General features: G+C 45.0%; 2 protein-coding genes across 5 annotated transcripts in view; both read left to right on the top strand.

The window, feature by feature from the left end:
• Window positions 1–21682, top strand: part of gse1b (Gse1 coiled-coil protein b) — a 175715-nt gene extending 154033 nt beyond the window's left edge. For all 4 annotated transcript variants that reach the window (XM_069693620.1, XM_069693621.1, XM_069693623.1 and 1 more), the window contains 14 exons: window positions 571–779; window positions 5454–5620; window positions 5911–6102; window positions 8141–8308; window positions 8457–8827; window positions 9063–9393; window positions 10971–11614; window positions 11752–11864; window positions 11983–12247; window positions 13964–14077; window positions 14266–14640; window positions 16532–16903; window positions 17740–17843; window positions 19238–21682. In XM_069693620.1, the coding sequence (XP_069549721.1) occupies window positions 571–779; window positions 5454–5620; window positions 5911–6102; window positions 8141–8308; window positions 8457–8827; window positions 9063–9393; window positions 10971–11614; window positions 11752–11864; window positions 11983–12247; window positions 13964–14077; window positions 14266–14640; window positions 16532–16903; window positions 17740–17843; window positions 19238–19378 (3566 nt within the window). In that variant the 3' untranslated portion in view covers window positions 19379–21682. The remainder of the gene's footprint in view (window positions 1–570; window positions 780–5453; window positions 5621–5910; window positions 6103–8140; window positions 8309–8456; window positions 8828–9062; window positions 9394–10970; window positions 11615–11751; window positions 11865–11982; window positions 12248–13963; window positions 14078–14265; window positions 14641–16531; window positions 16904–17739; window positions 17844–19237) is intronic.
• Window positions 1–22269, top strand: part of dbndd1 (dysbindin domain containing 1) — a 191637-nt gene that overhangs the window by 11722 nt on the left and 157646 nt on the right. The gene's annotated exons all lie outside the window — the stretch shown is intronic.

Genomic DNA, 22269 nt, shown 5'->3' with positions numbered 1-22269 from the left:
TGCCTGTGGTGTGTGTGTGTGTGTGTGTGTGTGTGTGTGTGTGTGTGTGTGTGTGTGTGTGTGTGTGTGTGTGTGTGTGTGTGTGTGTGTGTGTGTGTGTGTGTGTGTGTGTGTGTGTGCATGTGCGTGCACATGTGTGTGGCTGCAACCACCACATATACAAACAGTATGGCTGTTCACTCTCAAGCAGTGTCTTCTTATAGTGTGTGGGAGTTTGTGTGTGTGTGTGTGTGGTGGTGGTGGTGGTGGTGGTGGTGGTGGTGGGGGGGGGGGTTTCTGCATGTCAAGGCTGTGTGACTCTCCACAAGGCTGCTCATCCTGATCACTGTCACTTCATAATAGGGGCCTAGGGCCATCCATCTGGCCCTCTGTGTGTGTGTGTGTCCCTACGTTATTTGTTGCTATTGTTGTGCTGCAGCCCTTTTATATTCCCAGTCTGAAGGCACGACAGGATCACAGCGTTGTTACATTTGCCTTTTATGTGTAGAGAAACACCCAGACTATCAGCATCCTTACTTTTCAGGACTTTCTTTCACTGTCCTTGTGTCATTTGTCTCTGTCTATCTCCAGCTGCGTCCTCCATCAGCAGTGAGTCATCTCCAGTGTCCTCCCCAGCCACCAACCACAGCTCTCCAGTCAGTACACCCAAGAGGGGTCCCCTTGGTCCAGGACCTGTCCTGGTTCCCCCAGCGGGCCACAGTGTGCCAAACACTCCACCTGTAGTCACCATTGCTCCAACAAAGACTAGCAACGGCCTGTGGAGGAACGAGGGACGCCAGGTAAAACCACACCAAAACACCCCCTCACATTGACCTTGAGTCTGCTCTCTTCCTTTATTTTTTTTTCTTTCAGTTGTCTAATGTTTTCTGGTGTATTTTCTCTCTTGGTATTTTCCTCTGTGTCTGTTATCTGTCTGTTCAAGCAGTATTCAGATGTTCTCATTCTTCAGCCTGTATTCCAGTACAAAAGATCACCTCGACTGGCTCTTGTGGGATTAATGGATTTTGTAGCTGGCCTGCAACGCATAGTGTGGCAGTATGTACTTAACATATGTACTTGAGGCGTAGCTGGCTGGTCTATGGCTTCCCCCCCCCCCAAACCCATCACCCCATGTGTTAAACAATGCCAGCTGCCACTGGGACATCGTGGTGACAACCTCAACGGCAGCTAACATCTGTGCCCTTCCAGCCCCTCTTCCACTTAGTCTTTGGATCAGCTCCTCCCAAACCCAGCCCCCTGAGCCACCACCGACCCACCCCCACCCCCATCCCCACCTCCCTCCTCACCCCTTTCACCTAAGCAGTCCAGTGCATCCTCTGGCTGTCAACCTGACACCCACTCTCGGTTACGTGGCGGGGGAGAGAAAAAGGGGGAGAGCTGCTTGCTTTGATAAGGAGTGGATTATGGATTATGGCCTTGCTTTAAGCCTTCTTATCTCAGCTCAGAGCTAATGGTTGAGGCCAAGTGCACGGTTATGAACAGCACTTGGCAACATGCGGAAACTCTCCGCGACACTTTGACGGTTCCCCGGAGACAGACAGAAGGGGGGATAGTGATGGGTGAGTAAGGAGGTCAGCCAGCCAGCAATGTGTGGTAGCATTCAGGCCATTGTCCTCTCTCCTGGAAACCCCCCTGACCCTTACCCTCTGTTGCTGTAGCTTTTACGAAATGACCCTTGTGCAGTTCAAGGCACAGCCGGAGCTGGGAGGGGCTGAAGAGACAGGGGAGCTCTCAGTGATGTCACCCTTTTTGTCATGCCTTCAGCATAGCAGTTTTAAAAAGCCGAAGGAAAAAAAAAAATCGGGGCAGAAGCTCTCGCCACTTCTCTCCACGTATAGTGTAGCTATTTCGCTGTGTGTTTGTGTACTTTTGCACAGTGGTGTTATATGTGTGTGTGTGTAAGAGGTCAAGCTCAAATTGAAAAGGTCGGGTCACTGGGTTTGTGGTGCCCCCACAAGCAGCTCGGGGCCACCCTGCCAAAGAATGAGGAGGTTAAGGGAGGTGATGTGGACCAGAGGTTGGGATGAGGGGGTAGAGGTTGGGGGGGGGGACAGCAGCAGGGATGTGTCATAGCAACTCTCCTATTTCCGCGGCGAGGCTTCAACAAGCACATATAACTCTGTGGTTACAAAGAGCCAGAGCACCATAAAGGACACACACATGCTGTACATGAACACCATCAAAATGTCCCTCTCAGACAAACAGTGATTCTGGATGGGGTTTTTCCTACTATTTAGTTGAACGCTACAATAGTAGAAAAAGGAAATACACACACCAGTCTGTTCTCTGGATCCCGTGAAGTCTCCAAGAAACACTTGCTTGTTGCTGTGCACAAATGTATGTCTGCTGCTTTCTCTGGGTTAGAAGGGTATTTTAGTGTCTCTCTGGCTGAGATGTGAGTCTGTCTTCCAAAGGAGGGGTGATAGGCAAGGCAGTGAAGGAGGGAGTGCTTGGTGCGTTGGCATTTTGCTTTAATGACTGCAGGAGTCTGCTCCCGCTGCTGCCTGTAATTGCTTTATAATTGGCAATTTGGATTCATGGCTCCATCTGAGTGGCGTAAACGAGCACTCTACAATGCGCGGGGTCTCCCACCCTCACTGAGGGTTACAGGGGCCTGGCTCAAACTGAGGAAGATGGCTGTTAATGGATGTGTCTTTGAGTTTGAGTGCTTGTGTTTGTGCACTGTACTGTGTGTAGGACAGGCTACTGGTGAATAGTATGTGTTTGAGAGGATTTTTTTTGGCAGGCGAAAGGTCAAAATGGGATGGCTGGTTGAATGTGTAGGTGCCTGAGTGACTCAGCTGCCTCTAATGGGGATGGAAGGTTTCGGTTTCGTGGTGTGTGCTTTTTAAAAGTTCTGACCGATCGCCTTTGCATGTTTTATTGTAGGCGCGCCTCCATACGTCCATGCAGTCATACACAAATAGAGATTCAGCTCAGGTAAAAAAAAATAAAATAAAAAAAAAAAAAAACGAATTAAAAAAAACCCCAGCATGACAACATCAGGTGTCTGCATTCCTTTCTGTCGTTCATCTCGCATGTGAAAGGGACTCGGTGGCTTTCTGTGACGGTATAAATTGTAAAAGCAAGAGGCAGAAACTGGTGGCAAATTTACTGCAGCACCACCATGCTTTGTTGTTCATCCATCCTCTTGAGATTGGCTTTCTGTGAAATCTGTTGGAAAGGAACAGTTGATTCAATTTTAGTGGTAATCTGTGTCTGGGAATCGCACCAATTGACAGTTATTGAGTCATAGCCATGATTATAAAACCATGTCCCTGACATACAAATTGTGTGACGCAGAATTTTACATTTGATCCATACCAGCTACTGTTCACCAGATAAATCCCAGTTAGCCAACACTTATAAATAGATCATAAATGACCTTGTGTGATTTATTTGCTGAGCATGTTCTTGTGTTATGTCACCGAAAGTGGTCAGTGGAGGGTTGTTTGGTTACTAGCATCTTATTTATAAGATCACTCTGTGTTGCAGCAGCTTCACGAGTGGTGAAATCGGGGCCCACACTGATGCTAAGGTGCTGCTTAGACATCGTCCGTCAGAGTTCATCCCACTCTCTACATAACATACATGCATAAATAAATACATGGGTCTGTAGCACCAGTGATGTTCAAGTGACAGTGACAGCTTTGCCAAACACTGATCGCTCGTTTAGCAAAGCTGTCAACGGTGTGATTATAGCAATTGATTAACTGACAGTGTGATAGAAAGCAGCTCCACCAGTTTTTACAGAACATATTACTGCCGAGGCGTTGCTCACCAGTCTCATATACCTGCAGTACGTCTTTATGATGCACAGAAGTGGGGTGTTAGAAGAAATACATGCAGTGCGTGTGTACATGACTTTATGTGCAAGTTAATATATGTTCAGAAAATAAATTGAATAAAGGTGCTGTATGTCTCCTTGCCTGCCATAAATACCATGAGTACTTCCAGACAGCCACTCATCAGCAGTGCAATGTTTGACAGCCAGGGAGATATAATGAGAAGGAGCCAGGAGCAAACAGGAAACTGCGTTTTGCATTTCCTAAGCCACTATCTGATCCTGACTTCTTTTGACGTAAATGCACCTCTTCTCTAGTTGGCTGCTGTGGCGAGCAGGGAACATCCACCATCTCCACCTTTACCCTGTACTCATAAAGCTTTGAAAGGATGGGGATGGAAAATAGAGGAGTCACTATAGGGATGGGTGCTTCAAGGAAATAAAGTGGCATACTGTTTAGTAAAGCGCATCAAACAACAAGCAGCAAACGGTAATATTAAACCACTGTGCGGTGGCTGGAGGAGGGATGGGGGTGGGGGTCTAAACATTAGAGACATTTACGATTGGATGTTAGCGCATCAGTGTCAGCCCGGGTCAGCGGCAGCGGAACAGGACATAGAGGTAATGGCTCTCTAAATGGGATTTGTTTTTATCAGAGGAAGTAGTGACGGAGAGGACAGTACTGCTGTAAGGTCTCTGTCTTAATCCCAGGAAGACCAGAGGTTAATTTAGTGGGGCAAGAACTGCCTTCCCCTCTTACTCACCTTTTTTATGGCTTCATCTCTCTCTTTTCTTCCTTATTTCTATTCTTTCTAGTTGTTCGCTCGCCAACTTCAACTTCAAGTCTCATTTTGCATGACAAGAGATAAATGTTCCGCCATTCCTATGAAAATCCTCCTTGATGTATATCCCTCTATAAACAGTTTCCTTGTACAACTTACAAGGGTTGTAGGTTTTCAGTTCTGCAATTGTATTTGTAGGCAGAGGGAAACCAAAGCTTCAGAAAACGCACTCCCACTCCCACAGCAGGATGTCTTTGTAGCTTTGAAACGGTGTATGTGCCTGCTGAGTGTCTGCGTGTGTTTGTTGTGGGATTGGATAAGTGAGACCAGGCTTGCTGCCAAAGGGAGGGAGGGAGGGAGGCGAAAGAGAAGAAGGAAGAGAGAGAAAGAGAAACAGAGGCAGGGGGATGTTGGTTTTTGGACTTTACTGTCTTCCCTGTAGATGTTACAATGTGTAAGATATGTGCACACAATCACAGACGCACACTCACTTTGCTAAGATCAAAGTCATCATCTCTCTAGAAGCACAGCTGTTGTCGAACCATTACAACGTCCTCATCGATCATGAGGATGACCTCTCGTTTACAATTAGAAAAAAACCAGTTATGCTGATGTATTTTTTTTTACCACTCTCTGCCCGCTTCCTCCATTTTACCATATATTCTCCTGTCTAGCTGACTACTTTTTACAGGGAGGTGGTGTGTGTGAGAAAGTGAATGTACTAGAGGTAGCAGGAGAGAGTGAGGGAGGCTGCTGCACCACAAACAGCCCTATCCTTTCTCCCATCTCCCCCCTTCACAGGATGGGCTCCATGAGCAGTGACAACCGTGACAGTCACAGGTCCTCACAAACAATGACTAAGACTTTCTCTCTGTATCTCTCTCCAGGCTGACTCGGGGCCTCGTGGGACCAGCAGGGAGCGTCTGGGTGCGGAGGGGTCCCTCTCTCAGGAAAAGGGTGGCCCCTCAGTCCCTGCTCACCTCCTGGGAAACCCATATGCCTTTGGCCTCACCCCCGGTGCTGTCATGCAGGATTCACGTTTTCCGCCACTTAAGTGAGTCAAACGCTTCTCTGCCTTTTTGTCTGGGTTTGCAAATTCTACATTTTTATTTTTAAAGACATTCTCCACTCTCTTTGGTATAAGTGTGTGATCAATAATTCATTGGTATATTTATGGGTATTCAATGAAATAAGCAGCACCAACACACATTTGTCTTGTTGACATTGGTTCTGATAAACAGCTTCTTGGTGAAAACAGATGAATTTTCACAACAGTGACAACATACAAATCAAACTAACCATATCTTGTCTCTGTTATGCCCCTACTCCTTCTGTTACCTTCAGCCTGCCCAGACAGTTGTCTAACGCAGGTCCTGTACCAGAGGAGTACCTCCGGGGTTTCCGGCCCTATGCCACCACTGAGGATGCCCTCCGGATGCCCTCTTTGCCCATGGGCCTGGACCCTGCTACTGCAGCCGCTGCAGCTGCCTACTACCACCCCAGCTACCTGCCCCACCCCTCCTTCACGCCATACAGGTAAGCCTCTCCATTCATTTGTTTTGTTGACTTGGCACCCATTTCCTCTGAGAGCAAATTGTGCAAAACCAGCGCATTTAACTGAACTAAGTATTTGTGCTGCTTAGACTCAGCAGTAAATGCATTAGTGTGTAAGTGACCTTGAATTCAGAGGTAAAGTATTTTATTGATGTGTATTTATTTAACTTGGGGAGAGGTTTTATTAAGTGTGAGAAAGGGGGAGTGAGATGTGACTAAGACAGATGGCAGCTCAGTTTAAAAAGAATAATAAATCAGGTTCCAGGTAAACAAACAGCAAAGTAACAGAAGAGGAGCAAGAAAGTTGGCTAAACCAATTAAAAGAATTATATTCTGGCACTGATCTCTGGGGTACCTCTTTTCAACTCATAAGATCAGAGTCCTAAATGGCGGCTATATAATGTATCATCTGACAGGCTGCTGCTGAGAAGCCCGTTTGAAAATATCCGGGCCAGCTCTGTCAGAATGCTTTTAAGAGACTGATTAAAAATAGATATACATCACCATTTACTGCCAAAGGCTGCAGCAATGTCATTTACATTCCTCAGAGGTTGCTTGCCAAATTTCAGTGCAGTTCCTCATAAAACAAGGAGCACTTACACTTACAATTGACAATTTACCAGATCTTAGAATACTTTTTGTGGTATTAAACACACAAAAACAGGGAATTTCCTGAAGTTAAATTTATGTTTTGAAGCTGGCCATAACAAGCTAGTTAAGAGCACCACCCATTTAATGGTCTTTACCCTTGTAGGTTACTACATCCATAGATGAAATGGAAGAAATTTAACTACAGCTGTTTTTGCTGTTTTGCATTATTAAGATTATAACATGGATCTCCATAGGTGAGTGCACAACGTGCGTACACTCTGCTTGTTACACACAGAGGGACGTGCAGCAGCACACACACACATGCCAAATATTCACAAAAAAAAAGATTGCAATGTGAAAAATTATCGTTGTTTACATCATTCTGCTCTGATCAGTTTCCTCTGCGGAGAAACGTTCTGTCAAACTACTCTGAAAAGCCACTGTTATAAAAGCAATCAACCAAAGTCACAAATCACACCTTGTTCTTAAAGGAAATGGAAGATGACGCTCAGATCGGTTTACTTCATCTTATGCCCAAAACAGACATATGATTAATTAATAACTTAATTGAATACGTAAAAGTACAAGCTTCAAGCCATGCGCATTACTTTGCACTTCGATTATTCCCTGTTAAACCATCAAAAGGGGATTTGGTGATGCCCTAAATGCAGTTGCACCATGCGCTTTAGACCTTGTGCTTTGATTGTTAAAATACATACCCATACAGTACGTGTGAAGCTTGTTCATATGTCCTTGTGAGAAATCAACCCTAAAGAATCGCTGAACTTTTTATACATGTGGGAAATTATCCTGCTCCAAAACTGTATTTTGTGGATTCTCTTATTAGAAAAACAAGGTTGTTTTTTTGTTTTTTTATACTTTGGTGTTCTTTACAAGAGCAACAGCACTGTGATTATTAATGAGAGAAAAAAAACAGCATTGAACAAAAATCTGTAGAATTTGTGTAGAATATTATTGAAAATATATACATTTCAAATGTGCACTATGAAAATGTGCTCCGTGTGTGTGCGTTGCGAAGGGGCCTGCTTGCTTTAGGCTATCCCACAGACTGCGTGCCCCTGGTCTGTCAACCAAGCAAGATCACAAGACTGCAGCACCCATCACACACTGTGCTGTAATGGATTTAATGAGGGGTTGAACATTGGATGTCACACACATACACAGGAACACACAGTTGTGCATCAACATACAGCAAGAGCGTCTTAGTGGCTTCTCTGTGGTGATTGAGGTTAGCTGACAGACAAGGCTGCCTCCTTGAAAGATGGAAGACCCCGTGATGTTGCTTCTTTGGGCGATGGAGGCACACAGGTTAATGAAAGTGAACGCTGCGCTGTCACACGGGACACTGACTCCTTCTCTTTCTCACTTTTTTTTTGTTTTTTTTGTCCCTGTAATCCTTATCTCCCAGGATGGATGACCCGTTCTGCCTCTCTGCTTTGAGGTCACCTTTCTATACGCTGCCAACAGGGGGAGCTTTACCCCCCATCCATCCCTCTGCTGTCCACATGCACCTACCAGGGGTCCGCTACCCTGGGGACTTCACTCACCCTTCGCTGTCAGCACTGCAGTCTGAGAGGTAGCCCCCTTAATTCACGGGTCCATACGCTCACAACTATATATCTGTGGTAGATCTCCGCACCGCGCCGGTATTATGGGTCGTCTTTTCTAATTCCACTGACTTCGTCTCAACCTCTTTTATTTCTTTGTCCACTTTGTTTTTTAAGGCTTCAGCTGGAGGATGAGCTGCGGCAGCGGGAGAGGGAGCGCGAACGAGAGCGCGAGCGTGAGAAAGAGCGCGAGCGTGAGGCGGAGAGGGAGAAGGAGCGTGAGAGAGAGCGAGAGAGGGAGAGGGAACGGGAGAAGGAGCTAGAGAGGGAGCGGGAGAGGGAGCGCGAGAGAGAACGGGAGCGCGAGAGAGAACGAGAGAAGGAGAGGGAAAGAGAGAAGGAACTGGAGAGGCAGAAGGAGAGGGCGCTGAGGGAGAAGGAGCTGCAGGCGTCCAAGGCCATGGAGAACCACTACCTGGCTGAGCTCCATGCCATGAGAGGACAGGAGGAGCGAACCAAGCCTGAGAGACTTACCCCTAATCGGGCTGGTACGTGTCCCATGTAGCCTCCACAAACTACAATCATACTGCTTGTAAACATTTGTCCCTCAGTAGCTTCATCGAGGAGTTCCGGACTGCTGGTCAGACAAAACCAGTAATTTGAAGACTATTATGGACCAAATGAATAAACAAAATCTATTTAATAAGTAATTGTCAATTGAGAATAATCATTAGTTGCACCCCACATATTAAGTGTGTTACACTGGCGTGTCTCTGTCTGCAGATAAAACCAAAGAGCCCGCCCTTCCAGCTCCCAAACCAGTCCCGCCAGGAATCCACTCTTCAATGGTCCAATCCCATCATCCCGTCCCAGGTCTAATCCCAGGCCACGGCCTCTACATGGGGCCCAGCACTGGAGGGACGGGTCTCCCAGCGTCATTGATCACTCAGAGGAACAACGAGGAGGAGAGGTGGTTGGCGCGGCAACGCAAGCTTCGTCAGGAGAAGGAGGATCGTCAGTACCAGGTGTCTGAATTCCGCCAGCAGGTTCTGGAGCAGCACCTGGACTTGGGCCGACCGGCTGACACTCCAGATCACAGGACAGACTCACACAGGTGAGACAGCACGCACAAAGCTAAACCTGTTGCAGAATAGCCAACTTATGCCTGAAATTTCGATCACACATTTTTAACCACACGCCATGGCAGTATTTATTTCAACCCGACTTAGCAATTGCAGAGTTGTTTTGCCCGTGTCATCTGATAGAAACACCAACTGTGAAACCAAAATGCATGCATGCTGTCAGTGCACACACTCTTTCTGGGGTTTTTGGCTTTCTCTGCGAGCCTGATGGGGACAGTTGTGCCTGCATTTTGAAGTCTCAAAGGCTGGCTGGCTTTTGAAGTTTGTTTTCAGGCAGGACTATAAAAAAAAAAAAAAAAAAGATAAACCCTGTCAGAAGCATCACATCTACTCTATTTCTGTCCACGCTACCTTCCAGGCCTGACGTGTAGGAAAACAGGCAGCTCTGTTTATCGTTCATCGTGTTGATGTAGTCTGTTAAAGCGGCATCCTGGTGACTGCTGTTTCATGGGTGGGAATGGGCAGGGGTTTCAAACGGGCAATGAGTGTGACTGCTAAGATACACAAAGGCTAATTCTCAGCTAATCCTCTCAACCTTGCACAGCATAAACCCTATACCTACCCTCCTTTGTTGCTGTGCCTGTGTTTGTGTTGTTGTGTGTGATTCAGAAGTGAGGTTTTGGTTAATGCTGGTAGGACAGGAGAGATACACACGTCTGCTATCAGCAACTGTACAGTATAATCGCAGAATCACAGCTCACAGGCTGCAGATTGCAGATAAGACGCACATTTACTCACACAAACACAGAACTGAAAACACAAACAGGAGGCATAGATAATTTGACTGGTCATGCAGCGTGTGCTCCTGCCAGTTTTGATTTGGAAAGACGCTTGAGAAAATGTCCATCAACCATCTGCCCTTCTTTCTTCCTCACTGTTACCATTTCTTTTCCACCACCATACCCTTTTTTTCTTCTCAAGTTTCACTTTTATCCCTTGTTTCCTCTTTATATATATATATATATTCTTCCTCACTCAATAGTAAGTATGATTCCCTCTAACAATCCATAGTTCTTCTCACCCTCCCTATGTCAGTCCTTTTCTTATCTGGCAGCCTGTCTGCCAGGAGAAAATGTTTCCTGGCCTCTACCTCAGTATATTGTTCCCTTCCTGCGGGTGTGTGTGTGTGTGTGTGTGTGTGTGTGTGTGTGTGTGTGTGTGTGTGTGTGTGTGTGTGTGTGTGTGTGTGTGTGTGTGTGTGTGTGTGTGTGTGTGTGTGTGTGTGTGTGTGTGTGTGTGTGTGTGTGTGAATGCCTCACACACACACACCTAACAGATCAAAAACAGGCCTGTATATCTGGAGGACAGTGTGGGCCTTGGCCACATCCTCACTCTGCTCTGGGCTACTCTGTCTGGGCTTGATAACACTGCTTTGCATAGACATACTGACGTGGATGAAAGGAAGTGGGCAAGGCACATGAGCACTGTTGTGTGTCTGTGTATGACATTTGTGATCGGGAAACACTTTTTCTCAATTTCGGAAGAGATACGGGTATTGAAAAGTATGTCTAACAGAGACACAATTTCCTGTTTCATTGTATCTCTACAGATCCATACCAAATCACCATGAACCAGGAAGCCGGGAACTCCACCCTCACTTAGGCGCCCCTCCGCCCCTCATCTCCCCAAAACCTCCGCAGCCACCACGTGACCACCACCCTCCGCCTCCCACCACCCTGTGGAACCCTGCATCTCTCATCGAAACAGCCTCAGAGTCGAGACGTAACCACGAGCCCTCAGGGATGGGACACTATGAGCTCAGTCGGCTACCTGCGGGGCCCTCCAAATATGAGGATGGAGTCCGAAGGAGAGACGGGGGAGTAATGGAGAAATATCCCCCTCTGAGAGGTCCTCCAGGCCTGCCTGAGCCCAGCACATTCCTTGCTGATCTAGAGAAATCCACCCAGACTTTCTTGAGCCAGCAGAGGGCGTCACTGTCTCTGTCCAGCCAGTATGAACTGGAGGGAAGCATGAAAAGCAATGCTGGACTAAAGAGCCTCCAAGGACACCCGGGACACAGCAGACATGGACAAGGGCTGGGAATGGTCACTGGGCCAGGGATGGGACAAGTTACCACGCTGGGGATGGGTCAAGAGACAATGCTGATCTACGACGAGGTTCTTCAGCTGCACCGGAGGCCTGTCAGCAAGCTGGACCTGGAGGAGAAGAGGAGGAGGGAAGCCAGGGAGAAAGGTACTCACCTCAGTCATACCATCGCACCTGATAATCTGCACCCGTGCTTTCAAAGCATCTTTTTTTTACGTAACAGTTACGGTTATTGGAGCATTTAAAAAGTGGGACGTAAGGAGTGACTCCTGTGTTTGCTGCAGGTTACTACTATGAGCTGGATGACTCATATGATGAGAGTGACGAGGAGGAGGTGAGAGCCCATCTCAGGAGAGTAGCAGAGCAGCCCCCACTCAAACTGGATGACTCCTCAGAGGTAAAACTCCTGCCAATACATACGCTTTCTGAGCTTTCCCATGATGGAAGAAGCACACCGGCCCTCATGATGAAGCACTGCAGTAAGATGATTTTTTTTTTTTCTTCTCTCTGCACAGAAACTGGACTTCTTTGGAGTGGTTGGCCTGACCACGGTCAGCCGGCGGGATGAGCTGGTGCAGCAGAAGAGAAGGAAGAGGAGGAGGATGCTGCGGGAGCGCAGCCCCTCACCGCCTGCCTTGCAATCGAAACGCACTCCACCTCCTCCTCAACTCAGCACGCGCTTCACCCCTGAGGAGATGGACCGAGCGCCCGAGCTGGAGGATAAGAAGCGGTTCCTCACCATGTTTAGACTGTCCCATGTCACTGTACAGCAGAGGAAAGGTGAGGACATTTTTTAATAATATACAGATTAAGACGAGCCTGTGGAGCAGGTACTCCATCCTACACTTTTAGTTTACTTAGTTGAGTTTAAAGCTGCTTTAAAAAAACAACAACAACTGGTAAATATATATAATTGATTCTACTTAATGGTTACTTCAACTATGGGTATTTAGTGTTCCTTATCAAATATGTTGTTTAATTATGTTGCAAGAACTACATGAATTAGTGGAAGACTTAACTGTGTGTAACAATGCCTTTTAGCTATTCTTGATAATAAACCACAGCTCCATTATTGTTAAAAGGACAGCTGAGAATATTTGTCGTGGAATATAGTATGAGGTACTTGTCCATAGTCAGCGTGTCGCCTGCTCGGCATGTCCCCAGTTTGTTAAAGAAGGCATTACTGTAACAGAAGCTAAGCCATGTACTGCTGTAGATGGCGTCAGTAACAAAACATACTTTAGCAGCCTAAAAAAATAAAAAGCCAATCTACAAAAATCAATATCAGTTTAAGTGTACGCCATAGTTCGAATATTTTCACCACTTTTCATTGCCATCAGACAGCAATTTCTGACGGGAAACTGAATTCTTCAAAGCCACCAGACTCCATTGACAAAAACGGTAGTTTTACCCCTCAGAAAATGGGAGTTGCTGGTCTACTGCTGCCTCGATCAGTTCGTTAGTTTGCGTCATTAGCGACTTTATTAGTGTTTTAACACATCAGGTCGGATTCAAACAATCCGAACTCCCTTGAAAGTAAAGAACTGGTGTGTCAAGGAAGCCAACTCTGCTGCCCTGAATGGTACAATATCAGAATTGTGTGATGTAAATACTCTTTATCGACTCTGATAAATGTTTGAACATGATGTCGATGCTTAACGGAGCATACACAAGTGTGCTTCAGCAAGCTAGCTAGAAACTGCTACGTCAGCACTGACCCAGTACCCCTAACATGCCATAGAAACATTTCCCTTAATTATTCACAACAACTTTTCTCTTTGACATCAGCTCCTTTCGCTCTAGAAAGTAGAAGTCAGTTTCACTCTTGGTTCTGCAGACTGCTAATGCTTCGCTTCAGCTGAGCTACTTTACTGTACTTCATTCTCATTAACATGCTGACTCAAGCCTCAAAGGAAATTATTAAAGGGTCAAAAAAATAATCACGTCAACCTCCCCCGTTTTATATGCAGCATGTATGCATAATATAAGGCTTTACATTGCCCTAGTTAGAAAGGTGGACTTGTGTCAAGGTTCTGTTTGTACACACACACACACATATTTGTATGTCTATCTTGGTGGAGACACTTTTATAACCCTTAGTAATTAATTAAATCCTTTACCTAACCTAATTCTAACCTTATGTCTAAAACTCAAACTGGTCCTCAAAAACATATTTATACAAGTACACACACACACACACACACACACACACACACACACACACACACACACACACACACACACACACACAAAATCACGCACGCACACACACACAACCACGCACATACACACACTGACTGAATTGGGAGTGGCAGCAGTGGGCTTAAAGGGATTTTAGTCTAATCCCCTTGATTTAGTGTTTGCTGCCTACAGATGGCAGCACACAGCCTCCCACACTCCCACACATAAACACTGGGGGGAAAAAAAGGTACTTAAGAAACTTTAAATAAGACATACAGACAGGACTAATGCTACAATGTGTTTTTTCTGTCTTAGATAATGAAAGGGTGGTGGAGCTGCTTCAGGCCATTAAAGAAAAGAGTGTAACCTTGGATACCATGAGGCATGCACCTCATCTGCTGTGTAAGAGCCCTGCAGCGCAGATCACTGGTAAGACACATGCTAATGAACCTAAACATACACGTTTCCTCATCCCCGAAGTGTCGGTGCTGTTTATTAATTTATATAAATTGCCTGAATAGGGGCTCTAAATGTGACGTAACGGTTTCCAATTGCAGTGTTGCATCCGCGGTGGATCTTGACCTTATCGTTACTAACATATGCTCAAATGATTGCAGATCCAGCATTCACCCAGCCTCCCTCTGAAGCAGAAGACCACCACAATGTCAGACCACATAGCCCCTCCTCACAATGCCCAGCGTCCCCCAATGGCCATCCAAAACCCCATGGGGACACATTAAGACCAAAGGCACCCCTTTCTCCAGCTGTCTACCCAGACAAGGCCCGGGGGCCCAGTGAGGGACCGATCTCAAAAAAGAGCTCCAGCCTGCTGAACAGCTTGCGGCCCCCGCTCCCCCTGCAGGCTAAAGAGGGTCTCCACAGCGTCAATGGACGCACAAAACCCTGGGACAGCTTCACCCCGGAGGAATTTGCCCAGCAGTTCCATGAGTCTGTGCTGCAGTCCACTCAGAAGGCTCTGCAGAAACACAAAGGTGAACAACGAGGTTCTTTGCTTTCTCCAACAGTTGCGAACAAACTAAACACTCCCAACACACTGTGCTGTTACTGACTGACATTTAGCATTTACATCGCATCGTTGGGTAGTATTCAACGTGTATCTTGTGAACGAGGTTCTTAAGGCTGTAACCAACAATTACATTTGCTATTGGTTGATGTTTTTGCTAATTTTGAAATGAATTAATTCATCATTTTGTCAGTTAAACGTCTCAAAGTGAAAAAGCAATCCTCCAATAACCGGTGTCTGACGTGCAGTTCAAATCTATAACGATACATTCACAACCCCTTTTCCAAAAAAAAGTGTGTAAAATGCAAATAAAAACAATGCAATGATTTGCAAATCTGATAAACCCATAAGTATTCGCAAATAGACCAAAGAGAACATATCAAATGGAGAAGTTTTTATTGTTTTATGAAAAATATATGCTTATTTTGAATTTGATTACAGCAACACAGCTCAAAAAAGTTGGGACAGGGGCAGCAGAACACAGAAAAAATAGTTTAAAGCTAAAAAAAAAAAATAATAATAACACCTGGTGCAACATCTCACAATTAATTAGGTTAAATTGTCAAAAGGTCAGAAACATTATTGAATATAAAAAAAAGCATTTCATAGAAGCAGAGTCTCAGCAGTGAAGATGGCGAGAGGTTCTCTATGTTTCACTCTGTAAAGGACTGCGTAGAAAAAAATAGTGGAAAAATGTAAGAATAATATTCCTCAACGTAAAATTGCAAAGAATTTGTGGATTTCATCATCTACGGTTCATGAAATCATTACAAGATTCAGAGAATCTGGAGAAATCTCTGTAAACAAGGGACATGGCCGAAAACCATCACAGGATGGCCGTGATCTTCAGGCCCTCGTGGCAGCGCTGCATTAAATAAAAATGTAATACAGACACAGATCTGTGGTGGAAATCATCGTCCGGACTAAGAAACATTTCTAAAAAAAAACAACTAAAAAAAACACTGTCCGTAAACTCAGTTCATCGCTGCTTCAACAAATGCAGGTTAAAACTCCACCGTGCGAAGAAGAAACCAAATATAAACATGATCCAGAAACACCGCCGCCTCTTCTGGACCTGAGCTCAGTTCAGATGGACTGAGGCGAAGTGGAAAACTGTCCTGTGGTCTGACGAATCTAAATGTGAGATTCTGTTTGGAAATAAATGGACGCTGCACCCTCCAGGTTAAAGAGGAGAGGGACCATCACGCTTGTTATCAGCGTTCAGTTAAAAAGCCAGCGTCCGTGATGGTACAGAGATGCATTGGTGCACATGGTACGTGTTGCTCGCACATCTGGGAAGGAACCACAACAGGTTTTCACTTCCAAAAGTCCAGAAACCAACAACTGTCCTTAGTTCCCAAATGTTTACAGATTCAAAATTTGCATATATTGTTTTTGTTTTTTTAAAACGATAACAATTTTCAATTTCAATATTGATATGTCATCTTTAGTCTATCTGCAATAAAATATTGGTTCATGTGATTTGCAAATAATTGCATTCTGTTTTATATTTCCATTTTACACCGCGTCCTAACTTTTTAGAATCGGGGTTGAAAATCACATTTACATAAAACAGAGGCAACAGACGGGAAATGACCTTTTATTCTGGGGCATTTACAGAAATGTTTATTAATATGCATCGTCCCTGTTAACGTAAGCAACACGCGAGAAGCAGATACCAGCAAAGGTTTGATCACTCGGATGGTAAATGACCAAAACCGAGGTCTATTTTTTTTTTTTTTTTTTTTTAGTTAGTTGATGAATTGCTGAGTTGCGGATATTAATTGGAAAAAAAAAAAAAAAAAAAAAAGGGATGAAATACGACAATTCTCTCTCGTCTCCCCATCTTCGTCCTTTAGGTGGAGCCCCGGGGGGGTCGGAGTCGTCCCACCTCCAGGACTCCTCCGTTCACTACAACATTCCCGAGCTTCAGAGCGCACCCGGACGACCGCCGCAGACGCATTCACAGTCTCACCCTAACGCACAATCGTTCCCCCATCCGCTGGCGCACCCTCACCCTCACCCTCACCCGCACCCTCACCCTCACCCTCAGCCCAACGGTCAGCACTTCTCAGCTCCCCTGCACAGGGAGGCCTCGGGGATGAGGGAGGACCTGTCGGGTCCGGAGGACTCTGAGGAGGAAGAGGAGGAGGAGGAGGAAGAGGAGGCTCCGGTTTCCAAGTGGCAGGGGATTGAATCCATTTTTGAAGCCTATCAGGAATACGTTGAAGGTGAACATGCAGTAATGACGCCGCCGCTAGAAGATTTCACACCTCTGCTGATTATATACGGCTTGTTTTATGCCATATGTCGGTACGGTTTTACACTGTATGCAGGTTTCGTATTTCTTGAATAGCCGTTGAGTGATTTCATAAATCAAGAGATTCTCTTTACTCTTTGAAAAAAACGTTTTTCCGACGTAATACTTTTTTTTTTTAAATTCTGATGTGTCCAGTCACAAATTGTTTTGCGGTTCCATCGATCAATCACGTTTTTTTTGTAGCAACGTTTCATACAGGGTTAGTGTGATATTAAGTGCTTTACAGGTGGCTGATAGGACTGTATATCCAACAATAAATGCTAAAAACAACTGATGACTAATACACATGCAAGATAGAAGAACAGGTGCTAGAACTTGATTGAAAGACATTTAAAAAAAAAAAAAAATGCTGTCAATACGGAACTAAGTTTAAGACTTTTAAGTTGTTGTAGCCTTCTCGCATCACTAGAGGGCGGTATTCATCCTCCATCTACACTAGTCAGTTCTATACAAACAAACAAACAAACACGTTATCAGCATGCACACCAGAACAATTCAGTCCAAATAATTTGAGCAGCCATCCAATCAGTTGCAGCCTTTTTTTTTTTTTTTTTTTTTGGTCTCATGTGTGCATTTTAAACCTCTAAATATGAGGATGTGGATCTGGCGTTGCTTGTGGCAGATTAGCTGTGCATCATCTACTGTTCAGAGAGCTCATGGGTGGGATTCTCCTTTTAGAGATCTAAACTGCCACGTGCTTTTGTTGTAACTCCAGGCGTGTCATTTTGTCTCCGTGTTGTCATCTAGAGCAAAGTTTGGAGCGACATGTATTACAGAGCCAGTGTCGAAGACTGGAAGCTCAGAACTACAACCTCAGTCTGACTGCTGAGCAGCTGTCTCATAGCATGGGGGTAAGACACACACACACGCACACGCACACACACACACACACACACACACACACACACACACACACACACACACACACACACACACACACACACACACACACACACACACAGAGAGAGACAGACAGAGTGTCCAGTACAACGATACACAAGAAAATGAGCAGACATGATTGTTTATCTAACTACAAGTGAGTTGGCCAAACACAAAGTACCCTTTACTATGAACGCATGGTGCTTTGTTCAGAAATGATGGGCATGTATAGGAGGAGGTGAACCCTCCTGGTCAGACACTTCACTTGAGATATATTTAGAAACCAAAACCATCTCGCGTTAAATATGGTGACTGGTTGATTTCTGAACGAGGTGAGATTTGCAACGCTTTCGCCGAACACTCTGCTGATGCAGGGTGTTTATTTGAACAGGAATTCCCCTCTATTTGACAATTAGCATGCATGAAGTATTTGAAGGGTTACAAGCCCTCGATACCAGGAGTTCAAGTGGAGAGGACAAATTGGATCTCTTGTTTTTCTCGCTGTCCTCTCCAATTATAACCTCGAAACTGATGCACATATTTAATTGGCATTAAAAGGAACATTTCCTTGCGTTTGGAAATCACCACACGTGATTTCATTTTGAACTAGAGCGCAAGTGAAATTACATTTTGTAAACATGTTAAATATATACAAAAAAAAAAATTGTAAGTCTAATTCTAAAATACAATTTCAGGATAATTAAAACACCAGTCTTTAATCTTGCTCAATAGTATTATTATTATTATTTTTTTTCATTTAGCAGAAATTATTGTCGAAAACAGTTGTATTGCCAATTTAGTTTTTTTGCCAACATATTTGTTTCTCTCGTCAGTGTGTCACGATCTCTAACCTTAGCCGGCAGCCCAAAAGTCCCACACTAACGGCACATGAGCATCAGCAGCAGAGAGATAGAACACCAGCGTTCGTCACAGAAGACGGAGGCCGGTGGAATTTAATAGGGGAGCTTAACGGCACGAGGCTGTACGTTGCCTTCAAAAATCTTAATTATGTACTTTTTTTTTTTAAGCTGCACTAAATTCACGTTTCATAGTCATTATGGATAGGATTTTACAGGACTTCAAAATGATTAGAATAAGCATGGGGCTTGTCAAATGGGCCTAAATACAAAGAAGACGTGGGCTGATCTGAACCAGAGGCTTCCCTCGAGAGAAACGCTCAACTTTCTGACACAATTTGCGACATGGGTGACGGCGAGTCGAAGAGTCACGCTGTTCTTTATTACACCACTTGTATTATTGTTTCTCCCGTTTCCTAAAAATCCTCGGAAATGACGTCGTATGTAGCGGGAGGAGTTTTTTTTGTTTTTGGTTATTCTTATATTTTGTCCCCCCCCTGCTCACACAGGAGCTGATGTCCCAGAGGCAGAAGCTGGCAGTGGAAAGGGAGAAGCTACAAGCGGAGCTGGAGCACTTCAGGAAGTGTTTGACGTTGCCCCAGATGCACTGGCCGAGAGGCGGCCATTACAAAGGCTACCCTCCGAGGTGACCCCGACACGCCGACCCGACGGCCCCCCCCCCGCCCCTCCTCCCTCCCGACGGCCGTGTCCCCCCCCTTTCAGACTGACGCACAGAGTTTATTTTTCACGGCCTGGTCCTCGTGGCTCCGTAGAGGAGAGCCGGGCTGGCTACACGAGATGAATGAGTGAATGGAGTGAATGAATAGATAAAGACGGGTGAATGCACAGGAGGACAGGACCGTTCAGTGAAGGACAGGTGGTCTTTGGGTTGTGGCTAGCCAGGGACTGCACCACAAGCCACTAACACGTGCCAATGTAGCCAAACCCCCCCCCCCCCCCACAGAGATCAGCGCGAGGATGTGGCAGGAGAAGCTGAAGATCAACACACAAACAGGCACCTGCTTTTCCACCATTCTTCGGTCCCTGCTGCTCTCTCGTTCGGCCCCTGCATCCCTCACCGCCACAGCTACACAGACAATCCTGCCAATGAGGGAGCAGCCTGCCCCCGGAGGGGGGGAGTCGTCACGAGACTTGAAAGCTCCGAAAATCTCCAAACTGAAGGCTTCTGGTCAGTTGGGACTGATTTTTTTTTTTTTTTTTTTTTTTTTTCACGGCGGCCACGCGATGCTTTTGAACTGGAAATGCACTTAAGACTAAAAGCTGAAGAACTACCTGGTGGTACTGTGTTACAACAAAGAACTGTTCAAATTAGGGAAGAACTTAAAGAAAATGCACATTTGTTTTTTTTTGTTTTTTTTGGAAAGAATTAAGGAAATGTTTTATTTGGAAATAGAAAATTTGAAAATAAGAATTTTAAAAGGTGCTTCAGCCTTGTATTGTATATAATATGAAGACTTAAAAGAATTTTGTATGTTTTTATTACTTTAATCATTGTTCTTTTAAAAGAAACGCCTGCCATTTTTATATGTTTATGCTTTTATTTTTTTATTTTTTTTGGCGGGGGGGGGTTGGAAAAGAAAGCCTTGCTTTTAGTGTTTGTACTGCTGCTGGCCAGAACAGCTCGTTTTGAGACACGTAACAAAGTGAGAGAAAGCAGGATGCACTCCTCCTCTTACTCTGTCCCGGCACTGAGCAGCTGAGACCTCAGCCGGCACTCCCGAGCTCAGCAAAGCTGAACTCGGGAGGTCCCGGGACGCGGCGCCCGCGCCCTCTCGGCCCCTTCGCAGCAAACACATCTCTGTTTTAATGTCCGTTTCAAAACCTCCTCTGGTCAGCTTTACTGCTACTGGCACGACTAGTTAGCTCGTGATATCCTCACGCAGGAACCAGATCCACGGTGGCACACTCGGGGTTGTTTTTTTTGTTTTTTTTTCTTCCCCCCTTTGGTCACTTGACTTTACTTGATTCATTTTTTTAATTTTTTTTTATTTTGTTAAGACATGAAGAGTCTCTCCAGCAAGATGAAACTGGTTCTTGATGCTTTATCGTAACCATGGGATCTTTTACTTTACTTGGTCTGACATCAAATAGCGTTGGGCTCCAACAATAAGACGGTTTGCGTGACGTTACGCCTCGACAGATCAAGCCCTTATCAGCAGCCACGAGAGGACACGGTGCCAAAATTGAAAAAAAATAAATAAATAAATAAACGGTAGCACTTTGGATTCTTCATTTTGATTAGAGTTGTGATTGGGTAGACGAAAAAAAAAAAAAAAAAAATTCAAACCAGAAAGGCCATCCGTCCGCTGCTGAACACCTTTGACCTTACACATCTCCTGCCTGCACCCCCCCCCCCCTATCTTTTCTTTCTGGACCCGCTCTCCTCCAAAGTTGCCGACGCGTTGAAAACAACCGACTGGAAATCACACGGATTCAAACTGCTCATTTCCTGGAACATTTAGAACCAGAAGGGTTTTCATCACCACGCAGACCTGTTTACAACTTCCACCTGGCCTCATCCTCCTCCGTCAGCTCCGCCCCGGTGTTCAGCTACTATCACTATTTCTTATGGTCGTATGTGCGACTCCAAAGTAGGGATCGACCGATTATCATTATTATTATTTTTTTATTAAAAAAAAAGAAAAGAAAAAAAATAGAAATGCGCTGCTTGGGCTCTGATGCAGCGTCTCTCAAGTCTGCAGTCACCACGCTGTGGCGTCGACCAATGGCCCCGCCCACAGTTTTATCCGATTGGTTACGCCTCACGAGTATTAGCCAATCAACGCTGAGAACTTCAGCTCAGAGCATCTGAGTTTCAGAGGTCGGACAGGAGACGGCGTGGCAGAAGTTAAAAACACCAGACCTCTACGCCGAAGTTACAAAAAAAACCACCACGATTATGTCTTATTTGCTTTCTTTTTTTTTTTTTTTTTTTTTTTTAAACAGTTTAACGACACACGTGTTTCATTAAAGTTCGTCTCACACAAGAAGTTATTATGTTATTGACTGAGTCCGTGCTCCCGCTTCATTTCAGCCCAGTCCGAGAGTCGCTCGTGCATTTTCCGGTCGCTGAAAGTCGCTCTGATTTCTGTTTGCCGTGTATCGTGAAGGCCGGCGAGTCGCTCACAGACACACAGAACAGAGAGGACATTTCATAGCCCGAATCGCAATATACCTTCGCGATAAGATTACGTAGTGACAGCATTTATTTATTTAAAGTCATTTGAATTAAGTTGTGTGTTAGAATTTGTTATTCCAAATTTTGACAACAATTTTTTTTTAAATTATTTTACTGCAAATGTATATGGGTTTATCGGTGTCCTTGATGACCAATAACCGGTATCGGGCCTGAAAAAGCCAAGTCGGTCGATCCCTACCCCAAAGGCCATCACTGATGTGCACAGGTCCTTGTTTTTAAGTGTTAAATTACGGATGGGATGATTGATGTGAAAAGGTGAAGGACTTCAGTATTTCAAAGTAAAAAAAAAAAAAAAAAAGGTAATAAACTTTGAAAATTTAC

This window comes from Brachyistius frenatus, unplaced genomic scaffold, assembly GCF_029030835.1.
Source record: "Brachyistius frenatus isolate BFR_SWC_R1_liver_20210118 unplaced genomic scaffold, ASM2903083v1 Contig_15, whole genome shotgun sequence".
Lineage (NCBI taxonomy): Eukaryota > Metazoa > Chordata > Actinopteri > Embiotocidae > Brachyistius > Brachyistius frenatus.
This window is presented reverse-complemented; position numbering and strand designations above follow the sequence as displayed.